Source organism: Nicotiana sylvestris, chromosome 12 (genome assembly GCF_000393655.2).
Source record: "Nicotiana sylvestris chromosome 12, ASM39365v2, whole genome shotgun sequence".
Lineage (NCBI taxonomy): Eukaryota > Viridiplantae > Streptophyta > Magnoliopsida > Solanales > Solanaceae > Nicotiana > Nicotiana sylvestris.
In genome coordinates this window covers 108,897,895-108,918,813 of record NC_091068.1, presented here as the reverse complement: position 1 = coordinate 108,918,813, position 20,919 = coordinate 108,897,895, and the positions used below count along the sequence as shown (strand labels likewise).

At 39.6% G+C, this 20,919-nt stretch overlaps 1 protein-coding gene across 1 annotated transcript; it reads left to right on the top strand.

Moving 5' to 3' along the window:
* Positions 1 to 19,736: 19,736 nt before the first annotated feature.
* Positions 19,737 to 20,339, top strand: LOC138883519 (secreted RxLR effector protein 161-like). The gene has a single exon (XM_070164210.1). It carries the CDS (start codon positions 19,737 to 19,739, stop codon positions 20,337 to 20,339), a length of 603 nt encoding a protein of 200 aa, XP_070020311.1.
* The last annotated feature ends 580 nt before the right edge of the window (positions 20,340 to 20,919 follow it).

The window sequence follows — 20,919 nt, the reverse complement described above, 5'->3', positions numbered from 1 at the left end:
ACTACAATAGAATCACCCACCGGTGTAGACACATAAACAGGAATACTCAATGAATCACTAGGCATGACCAGGTACGGGGCAAAATAAGATGACACGTACGAATACGTAGACCCTGGATCAAATAGCACTGAAGCATCTCTATCACAAACCAGTATAGTACCTGTAATGACTGCATCTGAAGACTCAGCCTCGGGCTTGGCTGGAAGTGCATAACATCGGGGTTGGGCCCCACCACTCTGAACTGCCTCTCTGGGACGGCCTGCTGCTGGTTGGCCTCCACCTCTGGCGGCTTGAGCTCCACCTCTAGGACCTCTACCTCCACCTCTAACACCTTTGCCCCCGCCTCTCACTGGATGGGCAGGCTTTGAGACATCTGGCGCTTGTACCATAGCACGAGAACCCTGATGCGGAGAACTGCTCGAAGCTCGAGGGCAATACCTAGCAATGTGCCACGTGTCGCCACAAGTAAAACAAGTCCTCGGTTGCTGGGGCTGACGACCCTGGAAAATCTAAAATGGCGATGCACTGATAGGTGCTGATGGTGCACTGTAAGGTTGCTGATCAGAATAGTGCGTCTGAGAACCACGACCACCTGAAGTACCATGGGAGACCTGAAGAGCTGACTGAAAGGGCCTAGGAGGATGGCCTCTACCATATGAATCTCTACCCCCAGACGAGGTACCACTGAATCTACCTGAATGACGGGGCCTCTTATCCGACCCATGACCACCTCCTTGTGACAGAACCATCTCAACTCTGCGGGCCACATTGGCCGCCTCCTGAAATGTAATCTCACTCCCGGCCTCCTTGTCCATCTGACAACGAATCGGCTGAATAAGACCATCAATAAGCCTCCTCACCCTCTCTCTCGGTGGGAAGTATGACAAGAGCATGGCGAGCTAGATCGATAAACCTGGTCTCATATTGAGTGACCGTTATGGAACCCTGCTGAAGGCGCTCAAACTGCCTCCGATAGGCTTCTCTCTGCTTCACGGGGAGAAACTTCTCCAGAAACAACACTGAAAACTGCTCCCATGTCTTGGCAATAATCCTTCCACCAAGTCTTGGCAGATCCAGATAAGCGAAATGTAGCAAAATCGACCCTATTGGTCTCAACAATGCCCATGTTCCTGAGAACCTCGTGGCAGCTGTATAGGAAATCCTAGGGATCCTCAAAAGGAGCTCTGCTGAAAGTAGTAGTGAAGAGCTTGGTGAATTTGTCCAGTTTCCACAAAGCATCAGCGGACATAGCCACTCCATCGTCGGTCTGAGCCACTACACCCGGCTGAACTGCCACCGCTAGCTGAACCGCTGGAACCTGAAGCTGGGGAGCTACCTGCTCCGGAGTGCGAGTAGCAGGAGTCTGAGCCCCTCCTCCAGCCTGAGAAGTGGTTGGTGCTACTGGAAGCAAACCTGCTCGGGTGACACTTTCCATAAGGCCCACCAATCGAACCAGAGCGTCTTGAAGAACTGGGGTAGCAATAAACCCCTCCAGGACCTGAGCTGGGCCCACCAGAACTGTTGGGGCTGGAGCCTCCTCCTCAAAATCAACCTGAGGCTCCGCCACTGGTGCCGCTGCTCGGGGCTGAGCCCTGCCCCTACCTCGGCCTCGCCCTCGCCCTCTGCCCCTAGTGGGAGCTGTTGTAGAGGGCTCGGGCTGCTGAGCAGTAGATGAGGAAGTGCGTGTTCTCGCCATCTACGAGGAACAGAGAAGAAGTTCAATTAGCATTTGAGGAACAAATCCGCACGACAAGAAAGAACAAAAGTGAAGTTTTCCTAACTCGGTAGCCTCTAAGGATAAATACAGACGTCTCCGTACCGATCCCTCAGACTCTACTGAGCTTGTCCGTGAGTTGTGAGGCCTATGTAACCTATAGCTCTGATACCAACCTGTCACGACCCGGATTTCCCACCCTCGGGAGTCGTGATGGCGCCTACTAATGAGAGCTAGGCATGCCAATCCTTAACTGCTTACTTCATTAACAATTACTTCTTTTAACAATTATCAGCGATAGCATGAAAGCAACGGAATTAAATAAATAGGCGGAAGACTTAAGTTTAAAGAAAACTGAACAATAATGCGAGAATCAACATATGCCTCTACCCAAGAACTGGTGTCACATTACTCACGAACTTCTAAGAGTGCTAAATACAACCGTTTGAAAGAAATATAAACTGCTTGTCTCGAATATATGAGATAACAGACAGAAATAAAAGATAGAGGAGACGCCGGGCCTGCGAACGGCTGCAAGGCTACCTTAGTGTCTCACTAGACTGAAGGCTGGCTCCCCGCTACTGCTGCTGTCCAAAACCTGGATCTGTGCAAAAGAGCACAGAGCGTAGTATCAGTACAACCGGCCCCATGTGCTGGTAAGTGTCTGGCCTAACCCCGGCGAGGTAGTGACGAGGCTAGGACCAGACTCCAGATAAACCTGTATAGTTATATAATATATGGCGGAAGAGTAAACAACTAATAAGCAGTTAAAGCTGGGGAAGGGAACATGCTTCGGGGATAGCAGTTAAAAGGAATAACAGGGAATAATAAGGAAGCTAGCACTATAACTTCTATCACAAATGAAGAAAATAAAGGCAACTTTCACTTTCAGTTTCCTCTTGTAGCAGGCGTGCAACCCGATCCCATTTCTCATATCTCGTGGTAGGCGTACCACCCACTCCCATTTCATTCTATCTTGTGGTAGGCATACCACCCGCTCCCATTTCATTATATCTCGTGGTAGGCGTACCACCCGCTCCCATTTCATAATATCTCGTGGTAGGCGTACCACCCGCTCCCATTTCATAATATCTCGTGGTAGGCGTACCACCCGCTCCCATTTCATAATATCTTGTGGTAGGCGTACCACCCGCTCCCATTTCATAATATCTTGTGGTAGGCGTACCACCCGCTCCTATTTCATAATATCTTGTGGTAGGCGTACCACCCGCTCCCATTTCAATTCACCACACAATCACAAGAAATCCGGCAAGGGAACATAAGTAATATAATAACTTCCTGGCAAGGGGACATAAGTAATATAATAACTTCCCGGCAAGGGAACAAGGATATCGAAATAGTCATCCCGACAAGGGAGAATCAGCTATAACCAATCTCACGTTACTAGTACTCAGTTCATTTAATGGAAATACTTAATCATAGAGGATCATTAATTAAAGTATACAAGGTGTCATTCAAAAACACAACAATTTTCAAGTTAAGACCCACGGTCATGCTTGACACCAACGTATAGATACTCGTCACCATGCCTATACGTTGTACTCAACAAGAAGCAAGTGGCAAATATGACCCAACTCCTTATCCCTCAAGCTAGGGTTAAACCAAACACTTACCTCGATGCCTTGAACACCACTCAAGTCTCAATTATAGCTTTACCTCTTGATTCCACCACCAATCCGCTCGAATCTAGTCATAAGTTACTTAATCACATTAATAAATGCTAAATGAATCAACCCCAATGCATGAAAATGAGTTTTCCAAAGTTTTACCCAAAAGTCAAAATTCACCCCCGGGCCCACGTGGTCGAAACCCGATGTTCGGACCAAAACCCGATTACCCATTCCCCCACAAATTCAAAAATATGGTTTGTTTTGAAATCGGACCTCAAATTGAGGTCCAAATCTCCAATTATTTTGAGAAACCTAGGTTCTACCCAAATCACCCAATTTCTCCATGAAAATCTTTGATTTGAAGTTGAAATCATGTTAAAAGATGTTAAGAAGTGAAGAAAATAAGTTAGAAATCACTTACCAATCGTTTTGGAGAAGAAAAGTTGTTTGGAAAATCGCCTCTTAGGTTTTGGGGTTTTGAAAAGTGTAAAATAACTGAAATTCACGTGTATTTATACCCCTCTGAAGTCCCTACCGCGGACCGCGCAAGAAGGACTGCGGCCGCACAGGCTTCCTGAAGGCCTGCGGATCTATGCCCCGCGCGGACCGCGCAAGGCCGACCGCGGCCGCGCAGCACCCACCGCGGACCGCGCAAAGGCGACCACGGCCGCGCTGTCCCCTCCGCGACTGCACGCGTTTCCTCGCGGTCCACACCAAAGGCTTCAGAGGCCTGCAATATTTTTCTGAACCTGCAACATCTGATCTTTTTAAGCCTAAGGCATCCCGGAACCTACTAGAAACTCACCGAGCCCTCGAAACTCTAAACCAAGCATGCACACTACCTCAAAACACCCTACGAACATATTCGTGTGATCACATCACCAATATAACGTCATGAACATCGAATTGAGCCTCAAGATCCATGAAATTTCTCAGATTTCCTTTTAAACATCATTTTTCTCAATTTGGGTCCGGATCACGTCAAACGATGTCCGTTTTTTACCAAACTTTACAGGAGTGATTCAAAACATATATAAAACCTGTACCGGGCATCGGAACCAAAATACGAGCCCGATACCATTACTTTCACATCAGTTTTCATTTCACTTTTCTTTAAACATTTTCAGAGAACAATTTCACTTAAAAATTCATAACTCGGGCTGGGGACCTCGGAATTCGATTCTGGGCATACGCCCATGTCCCATATTTTCCTACGGACCCTCCGGGACCGTCAAATCACGGGTTCGGGTCTGTTTACCCAAAATGTTGACCGGAGTCAAACTTATTCATTTCGGGGTAAAAACTTAGAAATTTTCACAAGATTTCACGTTTAAGCTTTCCGGCTACGCGTCCGGACTGCGCACTCAAATCGAGGTGACTCTAAATGAGGTTTTCAGGGCCTTGGAGACAGATTTCAATTAGAAACAGGTGATGACCCCCTTTGGGTCGTCACAGTGATATCAAATTGGAATTTTTATGATTTGGTTAGCCCCGTTAGGTGATTTGGGACTTAGGAGCATGATCGAAATGTATTTTGGAGGTCTGTGGGAGGTTTAGGCTTGAATTGACGAAATTGAAAATTTGGCATTTTTCGGTTGGCAGTGGAAATTTTGATATCGAGGCCGGAATGGAATTACAAAAATTAGAGTAGGTATGTTGTGTCATTTATGACATGTGTGAAAATATTTAGGTCATTCGGACGAGGTTTGATAGACTTTTTGATCGAAAGCGGAATTTGGAAGTTTTGGAATTCTTAGGCTTGAATCCGAGGGTGATTTGATGTTTTGATGTTGTTTTGAGCGTTCCGAAGGTTGGAACAAGTTTTAATAAGGTTATGGGATGTGTTCGCATGTTTGGTTGAGGTCCCGAGGGCCTCGGGTGAGTTTCGGGTGGTTAACGGATCAATTATTGGTTTTGAAAGCTAGCAGAATTTGCTGGTGTTTTTGTTGCAGAAAACCCTTCTTCGCGTTCGCGATAAGCCCTCGTGTTCGCGAAGGGTTGTTGAGTGAGGCTGCAAGTTTTTTCTTCACGTTCACGATGCAGGTCCCGCGTTCGCGAAGGTCCAGGAGATCAAGCTACACGTTCGCGACCAGGGGAACACGTTCGCCTAGGGTCGAGTTGTGTGGTCTTCGCGGGTGGGCTCTCGTGTTCGCGAAGAAGAGAATTTTGGTCAGAGAAGCTTTGTTCTTCGCGAACGCGAGGGTACTGCCGCGTTCGCGATGAAGAAAATATATGGGCAGAATATTAAGTTCTAAAAATGAGGGTTTGGTCCATAATTTCAAATTTTCTTTAGAGAGCTCGGGAGAAGGCGAATTTGGAGGGGATTTTTAGAGAATTTATTGGAGAAAGTGTTCTTCACTTAATTTTGTTTTAATTCCATGATTGCATCTTGATTTTTATCATATAAATTGGAAATTTGGGGTGGAAATTGGGGGAAAAGTAGAAGAGAATTGAAGAGATGATTTTGGGGATTTTAATGGGCACTTGATGTCGGATTTTGATGATTTTGGTATGTATAGACTCGTGAGAGAATAAGGATTCTATTGATGCGATTTTTATCAGATTCTGAGACGTGAGACAGGGGGTCGGGTTTGGTCAATTTCGGGATTCTTGGTGTAGATTGGTTATTTTCGAGTGGGCTTTGTTCCTTTAACATATTTTGATGGTATGAATCTGTTTTTGGTTAGATTTGGAGCCTTCGGAGGCCGAGTCGAGAGGCAAAGGCATCGCGGGCTAGAGTTTGGACCGGATTGAGATAAGTAATGATTGTAAATGCTGTCCTGAGGGTATGAAACCCCGGATTTCACATTGTTGTACTACTTTGAGGTGACACACACGCTAGATGACGATGCGTGGGGTCGTGCTCCGTTGGGAATTGTGACTTAGTCCGTCCCATATGACTGTTAAGTCGCGTATTTGATTGAAAACAGTTTGATATCATTGTGTTTTGGAAATTATTACCATGTTTTGGGCTGAATGCCATATTTGGGCCTCGTGCCAACTGTTTTGGACCCTTAGGGGATTTTTACTACTATTCCTCACTGTTATGACTTCATATTTGTACTCAGTCATTCTGTATTCTACTGTTTCCATAACTCAGTTATATTTACTCGTTTTTTATATTTTAAATGATATTTTGGGCTGAGCATCATGTTTTACTGTTTCCCGAGTAGCTTGAGAGATTTCTGACTGATTGAGGCCGAGAGCCTGTGTTATGAGGATACTATGGGATCGGGCTGCGCGCCGCAGCAGTGTTGTACTGATTCATGATTTTGAGGCCGATGGCCTGATTTGTTATGCCACGAGGTGGCTTGTTATGAGGCCGAGGGCCTATTTTATTATGCCACGAGATGGCTTGTTATTGCGCTTGGGCTGTAGGAGCCCCTCCAGGAGTCTGTACACCCCCAATGAGCACGAGTACCCAATGTGAGTGATATGATGTAGCCCGAGGGGCTCTTATTGTTTCATATTGTTGCCCGAGGGGCTATTCTTGATCCATGTTTTGCCCGAGGGGCGGTTCTTGATTCATGTTATGCTCGAAGGGCTGATTACGAGTGATTGTGAGGTAGCCCGAGGGGCTGGTTCTGTTGATATTATGCCCAAGGGGCGATTTATGGTACATGTTTTGCCCGATGGGCTGTTTACGTTTTCTATCACTTTTACTCACTGTTTTATCACTCGTTTGAAACTATTGAAAGTTTTTTTAAAAGGTTTTACCGAAACTGAGCATGATTTACGAAGTAAATGCTTTCTGTATTGTGTTGGAAATGTCCTGCATTTGTTGTAGCATTATGACGTGATTTACGTATTTTCTTACTGCTCAGCTTTCATTTACTTTTATTACTTACTGAGTTGGCGTACTTACATTACTCTCTGCACCTTGTGTGCAGATTCAGGTATTTCTGAACCCGGTAGCGGGTGTTGATTGCTCAGTGGCAAAGTCATCGGAGTTAGCAAGGTAGCTGCCCGACGTTAGCAGCTCTGCTCTTCTCCCTCTTATCTTACTTAGATTGTTTTTAGTATATTTTCAGACTCTTCGTTGTATTCAGACCTTAGTAGATGCTCGTGACTTGTGACACCCCGATGTCGGGCTTGTGTATTTATTCCGCAATGTTCATTTAGACTTACATTATGAGATATTTAATTAAAGGCTTAAAAAATGACTTTTATTGATTAATGGTTAATTCAGAAGTTATATCGGCTGGCCTAGTTTCACGATAGACGCTATCACGACCGGATTGATTTTAGGGTCGTGACAAGGAAAGACTAAATAAAAAAGTAACGATACCACGACATCCTACCAAGATTACTAACTTTAAGTTTAGAGATCTCTCAGGGGTCGTTTGGTAGGATGCATTAGATAAAATAATGCTTGCATTAGCTTTGTATATTAATAATACCTTGTTTGGTAGATATTTTGAACCTATGCATTAGTTATGCAAACATTAGTTATACATCCTATTTGGTATTATCCTATGCATAACTAATGCATAGAAAACCATGGTATTAGCAATGCAATGGGTTTTAATGCATGCATTAGCTTAGTTAAAGACAAAATTGTCCTTCAAAATTTATGCTTGATTAAAATATGCTAATTATTATATTAATGCAAGTTTAAAATAATTCAAATAGTGAGAAATAAAATTATATCTCTAGTAAATAAATAAATACTTAGCATATTTCTTTTTTTATAAATAAAGATTTAGTTCTATATTACAATATAGGTAGACAAATCAAATAATTTTTTAAAACTTTTTCATATAAAAATATTTCTCAACATATGTTTCTTTTAAAAAAATTTAGAGTGATGGACTGGTTTTGAGGGTGTTATAGAAATTGTGCAATGCTTTAACACATCAAACCAAACAATGGATAAGAAATATGTCAGCATAACTAATACCAGCATAACTAATGCAAGCATAACTAATACCAGTATTACTAATGCAAATATAACTAATACCAGCATTATTAATACACTATATTAAGCTTTATTCTTATGCACCCTACCAAACGACCCCTCAATGTCTCAATGTGTAATGAAGTGAACAATGCATATTCCTCAACTTCTTGACAATTAAGCCTCAATCCTAATTTAATCTTAGCATGATGAAGATCAACAATCTTATATAATAATAGAGAAATAATCAATGATAAATTTTCAAGACATGTGCGCTACTACCCAAAAATAACCACCGGAGAATTTGAATTCAAACGATACTTGAAAGCTTCTACAACGCCTTCGCGTTCTTCACCATACTATTGTCGTAGACTCCTTGTGAAAATTACAAATACACTTTATAATTCAATATTTTATCATTTCACTCATGATCAATACCATTCCATTGTACTTATTTACCAGCAAAACCTGTCAAGTCAAACTTATGGATTTTTTTCCCAAAATGTTTTGGTAAGACATTGTCTTCTCTTATAATTGTCCCAAAGACTTAAGGAACTGGATTACCGCCTACCTATATAATATTAAAGAGAGTAATTTCTTTGGTAAATATTTTGACTTTTCCATCCTAGATCACAAGCCTAAGGCCAAAGATCGCCAATTTTTATTATTGATAACAGGGAAAGGGTCCAAATTTATTCCTTTGCTTTCGAATATTGTCTACATCTAATCTCCGTTATATTATTCGGTCAAATTTACCCTTACCGTTTTACTATCTAGCCAAATTTATCCATACTATTAGCAAACTTTTAAAAATTACCCCTCGGTCCGTCAGGTGATCCAAAATCTCTCAAATTATTTTAATTAAATCACTTATTCTTCTTCTTGATTCATTATTTTCGAAATAGTTGACCAGTTTACCTGCTTTCTTTATTGAAAAAAAAATAAGAGAAAAAAATATTAAAATAATACAACGGTTAGTAAATAAAGTATAGTAAATTGAAGAATCCAAATTAGATAGTTTGTCTAAATTCCAAAAGTAATTACAACACCCCAACTTTAATGAATTCGGTGCACCAAAAGTATGGAGATTTTGCTAGTATTAGTGATGGAAACTGAAGTTTCTTGGAGACTTTACATTATCGAATTTAACATTGCTTTAATCAGATGCTTACGCATTGTTTGTAAGATTTTCTTACGTTTATTGGTGGCCCAATAAGTTTAAGGTCCATAATTAATATTTAATTAATGAAAAAATCTCATCCATCCGACTGGTTACTTGATGGACGTACCGGATTAAGTGAGAACCTCTATAAATTGGTCTTATCCCTACCCATTAGGGTTGCTGTATTTTTCTATTCTCTCTTCCATCACTTTAGTCGGTGGTAACGAAAGCTAAGGTAATGGGCGAGAAACCAATTTACCGATTAATGCTTCCACTTCACGATAATGGATTTCGCTTCAGGTATGTTTTCTGTAACAATTTTGTGTAAGATTATTATGTTCAAGATCCTGGTATGCAATTAAATTTTATGTTTACATGTGGTATCCGAGCCTGGATTGATTGAACTGATAATCTTCATTAAAAAGAAAATACATTTATGAATATGTTGCTATTATGAAACGTTTCTTCGGCAGTTACATGCTCATGTTTAAAGCTTGTTAGATGTCTTTGTGGTACTAATGGATAATACATTAATGGTAGGTGAATTAGAGTTCTCTTATGTTAAGTTTAAAGTTTAAATACTGAAAGTATTCTGTATCTTATTTGCTTCAATGAATTTGGACTAAAGCTCGATGACCTCCTTTTTATAAATAAAGTCCAAACATCGTGATTTATTAATATTCATTGTTTTTATTGGTTTAAGCTTGAAATATCTTTTACTACTTGAACAAATTTGCTGCTAAAAATTGAGATTATCATTATGTGAAAGAATATAATGTAACAGACGTAATATCAATGATGCCTTGATGTCCTTATTCGGTTCAAGCTCACTGTATTTTTATTTATTTATTTGACCTTGTTCTCTTTAGCTTGAAACCAATTATTAATTATGAAGTGCTACATTAGATTTGTCCAGTACAACAAAATAAATTTTCTTGGGCAATAAATTAATTTGTATTGGGATATTAGTTAATAAAGCCATTAATTATTTATTTTATGCAAGTACTAATGTCCATATAGTTTGTTAGTCACCAAAGTGATCAAACTAGACTGTTTAAACTATTCACATGCATAAAATCTTCAGTTATTTATTTTATGTGTGCATTATGTTTATATAGTTTGTTAGTCACCAAAGTGACCAAACTAGTATGTTCGTGAAAAATATGCATACATAAAATTTTAATTTATCCATGAAATTAATGAAATGCCAATAATTAAAAATTAGTGGATAAATTAATTTTCACTATTGCTAGAACTTAAAGATTTACCCAAAGGTGAATCAATTATTCTATGAATAGTGAATATGTGTGACGACCCGGCCAGTCGTCTCACGAGTTATCGCTTACCCCATTTCTGCTTCTTTATGCCTTGTTTATCCGTGTTATGTGGTATCGGGTTGTTCGGATCGAATCCGGAATGATTTTGGTAAGGTTTGAGACACTTAGTCTCTTTTGAGGAAGCTTAAGTTGTAAAAGTCAATCGGATGTTGACTTATGTGTTAGAGGGCTCGGATGTGAGTTTCGATAGTTCGAATAGCTTCGGGAGGTGATTTGGGACTTAGGAGCGCGATTGGAATGAGTTTTGGAGGTTCAGAGTAGATTTAGGCTTAAATTAGCGAGATTGATATTTTGGCGATTTCCGGTTGGTAGGCGAGATTTTGATATAGGGGTCGGAATGGAATTCCGAGAGTTACAGTAGTTCTGTTGTGTTATTTGGGATGTGTGTGCAAAATTTCAGGTCATTCGGACGTGGTTTGGTTAGGTTTTTATCAAAAGCAGAATTCAGAAGATTTTAGAAATTTAGGCTTGAATCCGATGTGTTTTGGTTGATTTGATGTTGTTTGAGGTGTTTTGAAGATTGGTACAAGTTTGAATAAGGTTTTGGTATATATTGGCGCCTTTGGTTGAGGTCCCGAGGGCCTCGGGTGAGTTTCGGATGGTCAATCAGACCATTTCATGAAGCTTGGAGTTGCAGATTTGCAGGTTCAGCTGTTGCAGAGATTTCCTCTTCGCGATCGCGTAGGGGTTCTCGCGATCGCGTAGAAGCTTTTGAGGGGCAGTCCAGTTTGGTCTTCGCGATCGCGAAGGAGGAGTTGTAATCGCATAAGGTGGAGAAGTTGTTGATCGCGAACGCGGGGAGTTGGTCGCGTTCGCATAGAGTTGAGTGGACCAGGGGTCTTGGATGGAAGTTGTTCATTGCGAACGCGTTAACCAGTCCGCGATCGCATAGTGTTGGGAGCTTGATCATTGCATTCGCATAAGCTTGTACGCGTTCGTATAGGGTAAATTTTGGGAGCTGAGGATTTGTGCTTCGCGATCGCGAGATATAAAAATTATCAAATTCTGAGACGTGAGCCCGGGGGTCGGGTTTTGGTAATTTCGGAATTTATGTTGTAAATTGATTATTTTCGCTTGGGCTTCATTCCCTTAGCATATTTTGACGTCCTCGTTCTGATTTTGGATAGATTCAACGCGAGTGGAGGCTGATTCGAGGGGCAAAGGCGTTGCGAGCTAGATATTTGGCAGGTTCGAGGTGAGTAATGGTTGTAAATGATGTTATGAGGGTTTGAAACCCCGGATTGTACATCGTAGTGCTATATTGAGGTGACGCACACGCTTGATGATGAACGTGAGGTCGTACACTGTTGAGGATTGTGACTTAGTCCGTCCCGTATGGCTATTTTGCCGCATATTTGACTGAAACCTATTTGCTATCATCATGATTTGGGCTGAATGCTATATTTGGGCCTTGTGCCAACTATTTGAACCCTTCGGGGATTTTTACTGGTATTTCCTCACTATTTTGACTTTTGAACTCAGTCATGTTATATTTCACTATTTTTTGTACTCAGCATGTTTGCTCTGTTTTAACACTTAAATGATCTTTTAAATGATATTTTGGGCTGAGAAACATGTTTTACTACTACCCGAGTGGTTTGTTTAAGATTTTTGACTGAGTAAAGCCGAGGGCCTATGTTGTGAGGAAACATTTGATACTGATTATGAGGCCGAGGGCCTGAGATATGTATGCCATGGGGTGGCTTGATTGATATGAGGTCGAGGGCCTAGTGATGATGCCACGAGGTGGCTTGATATTGCGCTTGGGCCGTAAAGGTCCCCTCCAGGAGTCTGTACACCCCTAGTGAGCGCGGGTACCCATTGTGATGTGAGATTGAGTCCGATGGGCTAGTATTGTTCTATGTGATTGCCCGAGGGGCTGGTATTGTTCTGAGATGTTGCCCGAGGGGCAGATTTGTTGATATTGTGCCCGAGGGGCGAACCTTTATATGTTTACTTTTCATAATTGACTGTCAATTACCTGCTTAATTGTTGAAAAAAGCTTTTCATGAAGTAAATTTTGAGTTAAAGGATTTTACCTATCTTTCACTGGTTTACTGTTTTAATGGTTTTACTGCTTCACTATAGCATGCTTTTGTGCCTTACGTGATTTCCTGCTTTCAGCCTTTATTTACATTTGTTACTCACTGAGTTGGAGTACTCACTTTACTCCCTGCACCCCGTGTGCAGATTCAGGCGTTGCGGATCCTGCCAGTGCGAGTTGAGAGCTCCCGACAGATATTGGAGTCCACGAGGTAGCTGTTGTGTCCGCAGTCCCGTGTTTCTCCCTCTTTACCATTTCTATCTCTTATCAGACATTTGTAATAGTTTGTAGACTTTTCAGACTTGTATTAGGTTTTATAGATGCTCATGACTAGTGACACCCCGATATCGGGCTGTGTTGGGTTGTTCTTCCGCATTTTTATAATATCATACGCTACTTTGGTTTATTTATTCATGCTTAGACTGTTTCTTATTGTTTAACTGTTTAAAAATGGAATTGATTTTAACTGGCTGGCCTTGTCTTCACGAGAGGCGCCATCACGACCATGTTCGGGTTTTAGGGTCGTGACAATATGATGAGGGTAAAATTAATATTCTTTAGTCAAATATATGTTGTTTGTCCAAAGATGGCATATATATTTGGTTAAAAATATTTAATTACCTATTAAAGACTAAATGCCATTCAAATTATGATAGTGTGTTATAGTATTTACCCAAAGGAGAATTGCGATATGTTTTCACTATTTAGTTGAATCCATATTAATTTGTGAGCATGTATTATCTATTTTGCAGCTATTCTTTTTCATTCGCATGCTTTGTCTGTTACTGTGTTCAACGGATTGAACTTCTCTGAATGGCGTGAACAAATTCAGTTCCACTTAGGTGTGATGGATCTTGACTTGGCTCTGCTGAATGATAAGCCCGTTGCCATTATTGATTTGAGCAGTGTGGATGAGAAGTCTTTCTATAAAGCATGGGAACGCTCTAACAGACTAAGCCTTATATTTATGCGAATGAATATTGCCAACAACATTAAGAGTACTATTCCACAAACAGAAAATGCTAGGGAATACCTGAAGTTTGTGGAAGAACGTTTTCGTTATGCAGATAAGTCTCTCGCTGGTACACTAATCGCTGAACTCATGACCATGAAGTTTGTTGGGTCGCGTAGTATGCAAAATCATATCATCGAGATGACTAACATTGCAGCAAGACTCCAAACCTTGGGGATGAAAGTTTATGACTCGTTCTTGGTTCAGTTTATTCTGAACTCGTTACCTCCTGAGTATGGACCTTGTCAAGTTAACTATAACACTATTACGGATAAGTGGAATGTTAGTGAATTGTCCAGTATGCTTACTCAGGAGGACTCAAGACTTAAGAAACAAGGGAGTCATTCAATTAACCTCATGGATCAAGGAGTTGGTAAAGGACTTAAAGTGAAGCCCAACAAGTTCAAGAAGAAGAAAGCACCTGCTAAAGCTCCACAGGATACTAAGAAGGAACACAAGGCAGATACGTGTCATTTTTGTAACAAGGAAGGAAACTATCAGAAAGATTGCCTGAAACGTAAAGCTTGGTTCGAAAAGAAAGGTGCAATTAGAGCTTTTGTATGTTTCGAATCAAATTTAATAGAAGTTCCTAATAATACTTGGTGGCTTGATTCTGGTGCAACTGCTCATGTATCTACTACATTGTAGGGATTCCTTATGATCCAAACTACAAATCCAAATAATAATTTCTTGTTCATGGGAAATCGTATGAATGATCCAATTGAAGGAATAGGGACTTATCATTTGATCATGGAGACTGGACGTCACCTTGATCTATTATAGACTCTTTATGTACCTTCAGTTTCTAGGAATTTGATTTCTCTTTCAAGACTTGATGTTTCTGGATTTGATTTAAAGTTTGGGAATAGATGTTTTAATTTATATAAGAATGCTATTTTTTATAGTTCTGGTTTTCTTAGTGATGGTTTATATAAATTGAAACTCGCTTTTCTGAATCCCTTCTTACTGTTCAACATAATATTGGAATTAAACGTAGTTTACTAGATGAAAGTTCTGCTGTCATAACCCAAAACTAACACTGTCATGATGGTGCCTAACGTGGTATTAGGCAAGATGACACACTACCAAAACCAATCAATATTTTCATTTTTAAGACAAAACCAAAGCTATTTAACAATAAACCTGCATAAGGAGTTTAAATCAAAATAACAATGCGGAAAGAAAATCCAACATCGGGGTGTCACTAGTCATGAGCATCTACTATAATCGTCTGACAACATCAAGACTAACATATCCTGGAAATAACTTAATACAACTAAGGGAGGATAAGGAGGGAGAAAAGCAGGGTTGCGATCGCCAGACAACTACCTTACTAACTCCGATGGACCTGCCACTGAGTAATCAACACCCGCTACCGGGTTAAGAAGTACCTGAATCTGCACACAAGGTGTAGGGAGTAATGTGAGCATGTCAACTTAGTAAGTAATAAAAGTAAATAGAGACTGAGCAGTAGTGACGAGCAATAAAATATATACAGTTCATATCATGAAATCTCAGTAAAATACAACAAACTTTTAAAATCAAGGTTTTGAATCAACTCAACTCATTTAAATCTAGTTTCCGTAAAACCATTTAAAACATCTTTCAACAGTTTTCAACGAAGTGATGAAACAGTAAGTAAAAAAGATGAAAACGTAAACAACCTCTTAGGCAAAGCTCCCTCGTATATAGCCCCTCGGGCAACATAAATCAAGAATAGCCCCTCGGTGAACATCACTCGGGAACAACCTCTTGGGCAAACATGAATCATAAATAGCCACTTGGGCAAACCTCACAATCACTCATATACAGCCCCTCGGGCATTACCTCACAATCACTCGTAAACAGCCCCTCGGGCACAATATGAATCAAGAACGGCCCCACGAGCAAAACATCATATCACTCACTCAAGGTACCCGCGCTCACTAGGGGTGTACAGACTCCGGAGGGGTTCCTACAGCCCAAGCGCTATAACATGCCACCTCGTGGCATAAATCTATCAGGACCTCGGCCTTATAACAAGCCACCTCGTGAGAGGATAGTAAGATCTTAAATCTAAAACAGTGAGAGGATAATAAGAAAAAGCCCCTAAGGGTCCAAACAACTTTGGTATAAGGCCCAAATATAGCATTCAACCCAATTTATAGGAAATTCTTTCTAAAACACATAAGAATCATATAATTTAAGTCAAATACACAACTTTATAATTGCTATGGGACGGACCAAGTCACAATCCCCAACGGTGCACGGTCACACGTCCGTGACTTAACATGTGCATCTCCTCAAAAATAGTAAAGCAATGTGATATTCGGGGTTTCATACCCTTAGGACGAGATTTACAATCATTACTTACCTCAAACAATCGAATTCCAATACCGAGCAAGCCAAGCGATGCTCCAAAAATGCCATCTTGCGCGTTCCGGCCTCCGAACGACTCGAAACTAACCAAAAACAACTCAAATACATCAAACAATGCTAAAACAACCAATCCGAATTGAAAAAGGTCGAATCTTTAATCAAAGGCCCAAAATGGCCAAAAAGCCCAACTCGGACCCACATCTCGGAACCCGAAAAAACTCACAAATTCGAAAACTCATTCAATTACGAGTCCAACCATACTAGTTTCATCCAATTCCGACTCCGAATCGATGTTCAAAACTTAAAAATTCACTTTATGAAACTTTAGGCAAAACTCCCCAAATTTCACTTTGAAAAATCATCAGTCAAATGCCAAAAATGAAGATGGATTCAAAAATATAACCAAATCGAGTAGAGAACACTTACCCAAATACATATGGTGAAAATCGCATCCAAAATTGCCCAAATCCGGCTCCCCAACTCAAAATATGACCAAATGAACAAACCCTTATTTTATATATTTTTTGCCAGCTATTCTGCCTCGATTCTTGTGCAAATAATCTTGAAATTCACTTTTAATGCCTCCAATGGATTCTTTGTGAAATGTTAGTCAAGTTAGGCTCTTGAATCACTCCATTTGACCTTATATTGAAGCAGATATGTTGGTTTCAATATTTGAAAATAGTGCAGATTTTTAAATACGAATTCAGTGGCAATTTTGTAATTAATCTGAAAAATCTAGCAACCTAATTCTTAGTAAAATGATCATAAAATCCTCATACGATGTCCAAATTTGACGATTCTTTTTGCTATGGTTCCATAATTACGATATGGATCTAATGCTTCAATTAAAAGAGAAATCGGCGCTCATTTTCTTAATGTAGTACCATTTATGCTTGAAAAACGACGTCGAAACATAAAAAACTAGCGCAACACAACCCAAACCTATCCGAAACTCACCCAAGCCCCTCGGGACCCTGTTCGAACATACCAACAAGTATCATATCATAACACGGACCTACTTGAGGCCTCAAAACACACATAACAATATTGAAACGACGAATCACACCTCAATTCGAAATTAATAAACTTGAAACTTCAAACTTCCACAACCGATGCCAAAACCTATCAAATCATGTCCTATTGACCTCAAATTTTACACGCAAGTCACATTTGACATTATGGACCTGCTCCAACTTCTGAAATCAGAATTCGACCCTGATATCATAAAGTCCACTCCCGGTCAAACTTTCCAAAATTCCAACTTTCGCTATTTCAAGCCAAATTCTACTATGGACCTCCAAATCACTATCGGGATGTGCTCCTAAGTCCAAAATCATCCAACCGAACTATCAGAAATCCAATCCGAGGTTAAATTCTAAAAAGTCAAAACTTGGTCAAACCTTTCAAATATAAAGCTTCTAGCTGAGAATCATTCTTCCAAATCAATTCCGAATAACCTGAAAACCAAAACCGACGATTTACATAAGTCATAGTACTTCCTACGGAGCTACTCACACCCTCAAACAACCGAGCGAAGTGCAATTGCTCAAATGACCGATCGGGTCGTTACATATGCTTACTTGTGGCATAAACATTTGGGGTCATATATCCAAAGAAAGGTTAGAAAGATTAGTAAAGAATGAGATTCTTCTGAATCTAAATTTTACTGATCGTACTATATGTTTGGATTGTATTAAGGGAAAACAAACCAAGCATAGTAAGAAAGGTGCCACAAGAAGCACCCAACTCCTTGGAATTATACACATCGATATTTGTGGACCCTTTGATGTTCCATATTTTGGTGGAGAAAAATATTTTATCACTTTTATCGATGACTTTTCATGTTATGGATATATCTATTTGCTGAAAGAAAAATCTCAAGCAACAGATGCTCTCAAAGTGTTTGTTAATGAGGTTGAAAGACAATTAGATAAAAAGGTGAAAATCATTAGGTCAGATAGCGGTGGTGAATATTACAAAAAATATAATGAATCAGGATAATGTCTAGGACCATTTGCAAAGTTCCTCGAGGAAAATGGCATATGTGCACAGTATACTATGCCAGAAACACCTCAACAAAATGCTATTGCAGAAATGTGTTGAGGTGTTTCTGGCATTTTGTTGAGGTGTTTCTGGAACCTCAACAACCCCGACCATGCATAGTATACTGTGGAAAGGAAGGAAACCTAGTTTAAGACACCTGCATGCTCGGGGTTGCCCAGCAGAAGCTATAGTTTATAATCCATAAGAAAAGAAATTAGATTCTCGAACAGTAAGTGGTTACTTTATTGGTTACCCAGAGAAATCTAAAGGGTATGTGTTTTACTGTCCAAACCATAGTTCGAGAATTGTTGAAATCGGTAATGCAAGATTTATTGCGAATGGTGAAGTTATTGGGAGTGTTGAAAAGCAAAGTGTGGAAATTAAAGAGGTGGCGGTCAATATTCTATTACCCCGGAATGTGCCTACTTCCACCCAAATACCAAATATTATTCTAGTTATTGAAGAACACTTTGACAACATCGAGCAATATTTGGATGAAACACTTCATGAAGAAACTAACTCACAAATATCTGACACAAATGAACCAAAAGAAATTCCATTAAGAAAATCTCAAAGAGTTAGAAAATCGGCTATTTTAGATGATTATGTGGTTTATTTGCAAGAGTCAGATTTTGACATTAGTCTTAATAAGGATCCAGTTTCATTTTTACAAGCTATAGAAAGTAATGAGTCTGAAAAATGGATTGATGCCATGAAGGAAGAGTTAAAATCCATGGAATACAATAAAGTCTGGGATCTTGTTGAATTGCCAGAAAGTTCTAAAAGAATCGGGTGTAGATGGGTCTTTAAGACCAAACACGATTAAAATGGCAATATTGAGAGATACAAAGTCAGACTTGTTGCCAAGGGTTATACTCAGAAAGGAGGCATTGATTATAAAGAGACCTTTTCACCGGTCTCAAAGAAAGACTCGTTAAGAATTATTATGGCTTTTGTGGCTCATTATGATTTAGAGTTACACTAAATGGATGTGAAAACTGTATTTTTTAATGGAGATCTTGATGGGAAAGTTTATATGGACCAATAAGAGGATTTCAGAACTAAAGGAAAATGTCAAATGATGTGTAAATTAAAGAAGTCAATATATTGACTTAAACAAGCCTCACAACAATGGTATATAAAGTTTAAATATACCATAACATTTTTTGGATTTGTGAAAAATATCATTGATCGGTGTATATACCAAAAGATTAGTGGGAGCAAGTTTATATTTTTATTTCTATATGTTGATGATATTCTACGTGCTGCTAATGATTTATGTATATTGCGTGAGACTAAAGATTTTCTCTCTAAGAATTTTGAAATGAAAGATATGAGTGAGGCATCCTATGTGATCGAAATAAAAATACTTCGTGATAGATCACAAGAATTATTGGGATTGTCTCAGAAAGGCTATATCGAAAGGTTCTTGAGAGATTTAACATGAACAATTGTTCGGCAGAAATTGTTCCAATTCAAAAAAGGGACAAATTTAGTCTCGTGCAATGCCATAAGAATGATGTAGAATGAAAAGAATGAAATCAATTCATTACTCTTCTATAGTTGGTAGTCTGATGTATGCTCAGACTTGCACAAGACCAGATATTAGTTTTGCGGTTGGAATGCTGGGAAGATATCAGAGTAATGAAGGAATTGATCAATGGAAGGCTGCAAAGAAAGTTTTGAGGTACTTAAAAGGAACGAAGGATTACATGCTCATATATAGGAGATCCAAGCATTTGGAAGTTGTTGGATACCCAGATTCAGATTTCATTGGATGTATTGACACTAAAAAGTCTACATTTAGTTATTTGTTCCAATTAGCTGAAGGAGAAATATCGTGGAAGTGTGCCAAACAATATGTCATTGCTACGTCCACGATAGAAGCACAATTTGTGGCATGTTTTGAAGCCACAATTCATGCATTATGGCTACGAAACTTTATTTCAGGACTTGGGGTTGTCGACACCATTACCAAGCTGCTGAAAATTTACTGTGATAATTCTGCAGTAGTATTCTTCTCCAAGAACGATAAGTACTCCAAAGGTTTCAAGCATATGGAATTAAAGTACTTTACTGTCAAGGGGAAGTTTAGAAACAAAGAGTGTTACTTGATCATATTAGAACAGATCTCATGATTGCAAATCCGTTAACGAAAGGTTTAACCCCAAAGATATTTAAAGAACATGTACATAGAATGGGTCTTGGCTGTATTTATGATTGATGTATTTATGATGTTTTGACACTCTGAGCTCATTTATGTGTTTCTGATATACATTCGTGATTTCATGTTTCTTATAATGGTGTACATATTATTTTTTTGAGATATTACAGGATAAGTCTCAATGATACATTATTGTGGACCATAATATTTTATAGCTTATGAACCTGATACGATAAGTTACTAATGTTATAGTATATGGAAGGGGGTATGTAGATAAATTATATATAACTGCCATAACTGTAACGACCCAATCGGTCGTTTTGAGCTCTAGCACGTCGTTCAGTAGTTTGAGGACATGAGCAGCTTCACTTCAGGTATTATGACTTGCACGCACGGTCAGAACTGAATTCCAGAAAGTTCGGAGTCGATTTGGAAAGAGAATTCTAATTTCGGAAGCTTTAAGTTGGAAGAATTGACTAAGATTGGGCTTTCAAGTAAACGACCTCAGAATCGGGATTTGAAGGTTCCAACAGGTTTGTATAATGATTTTGGAC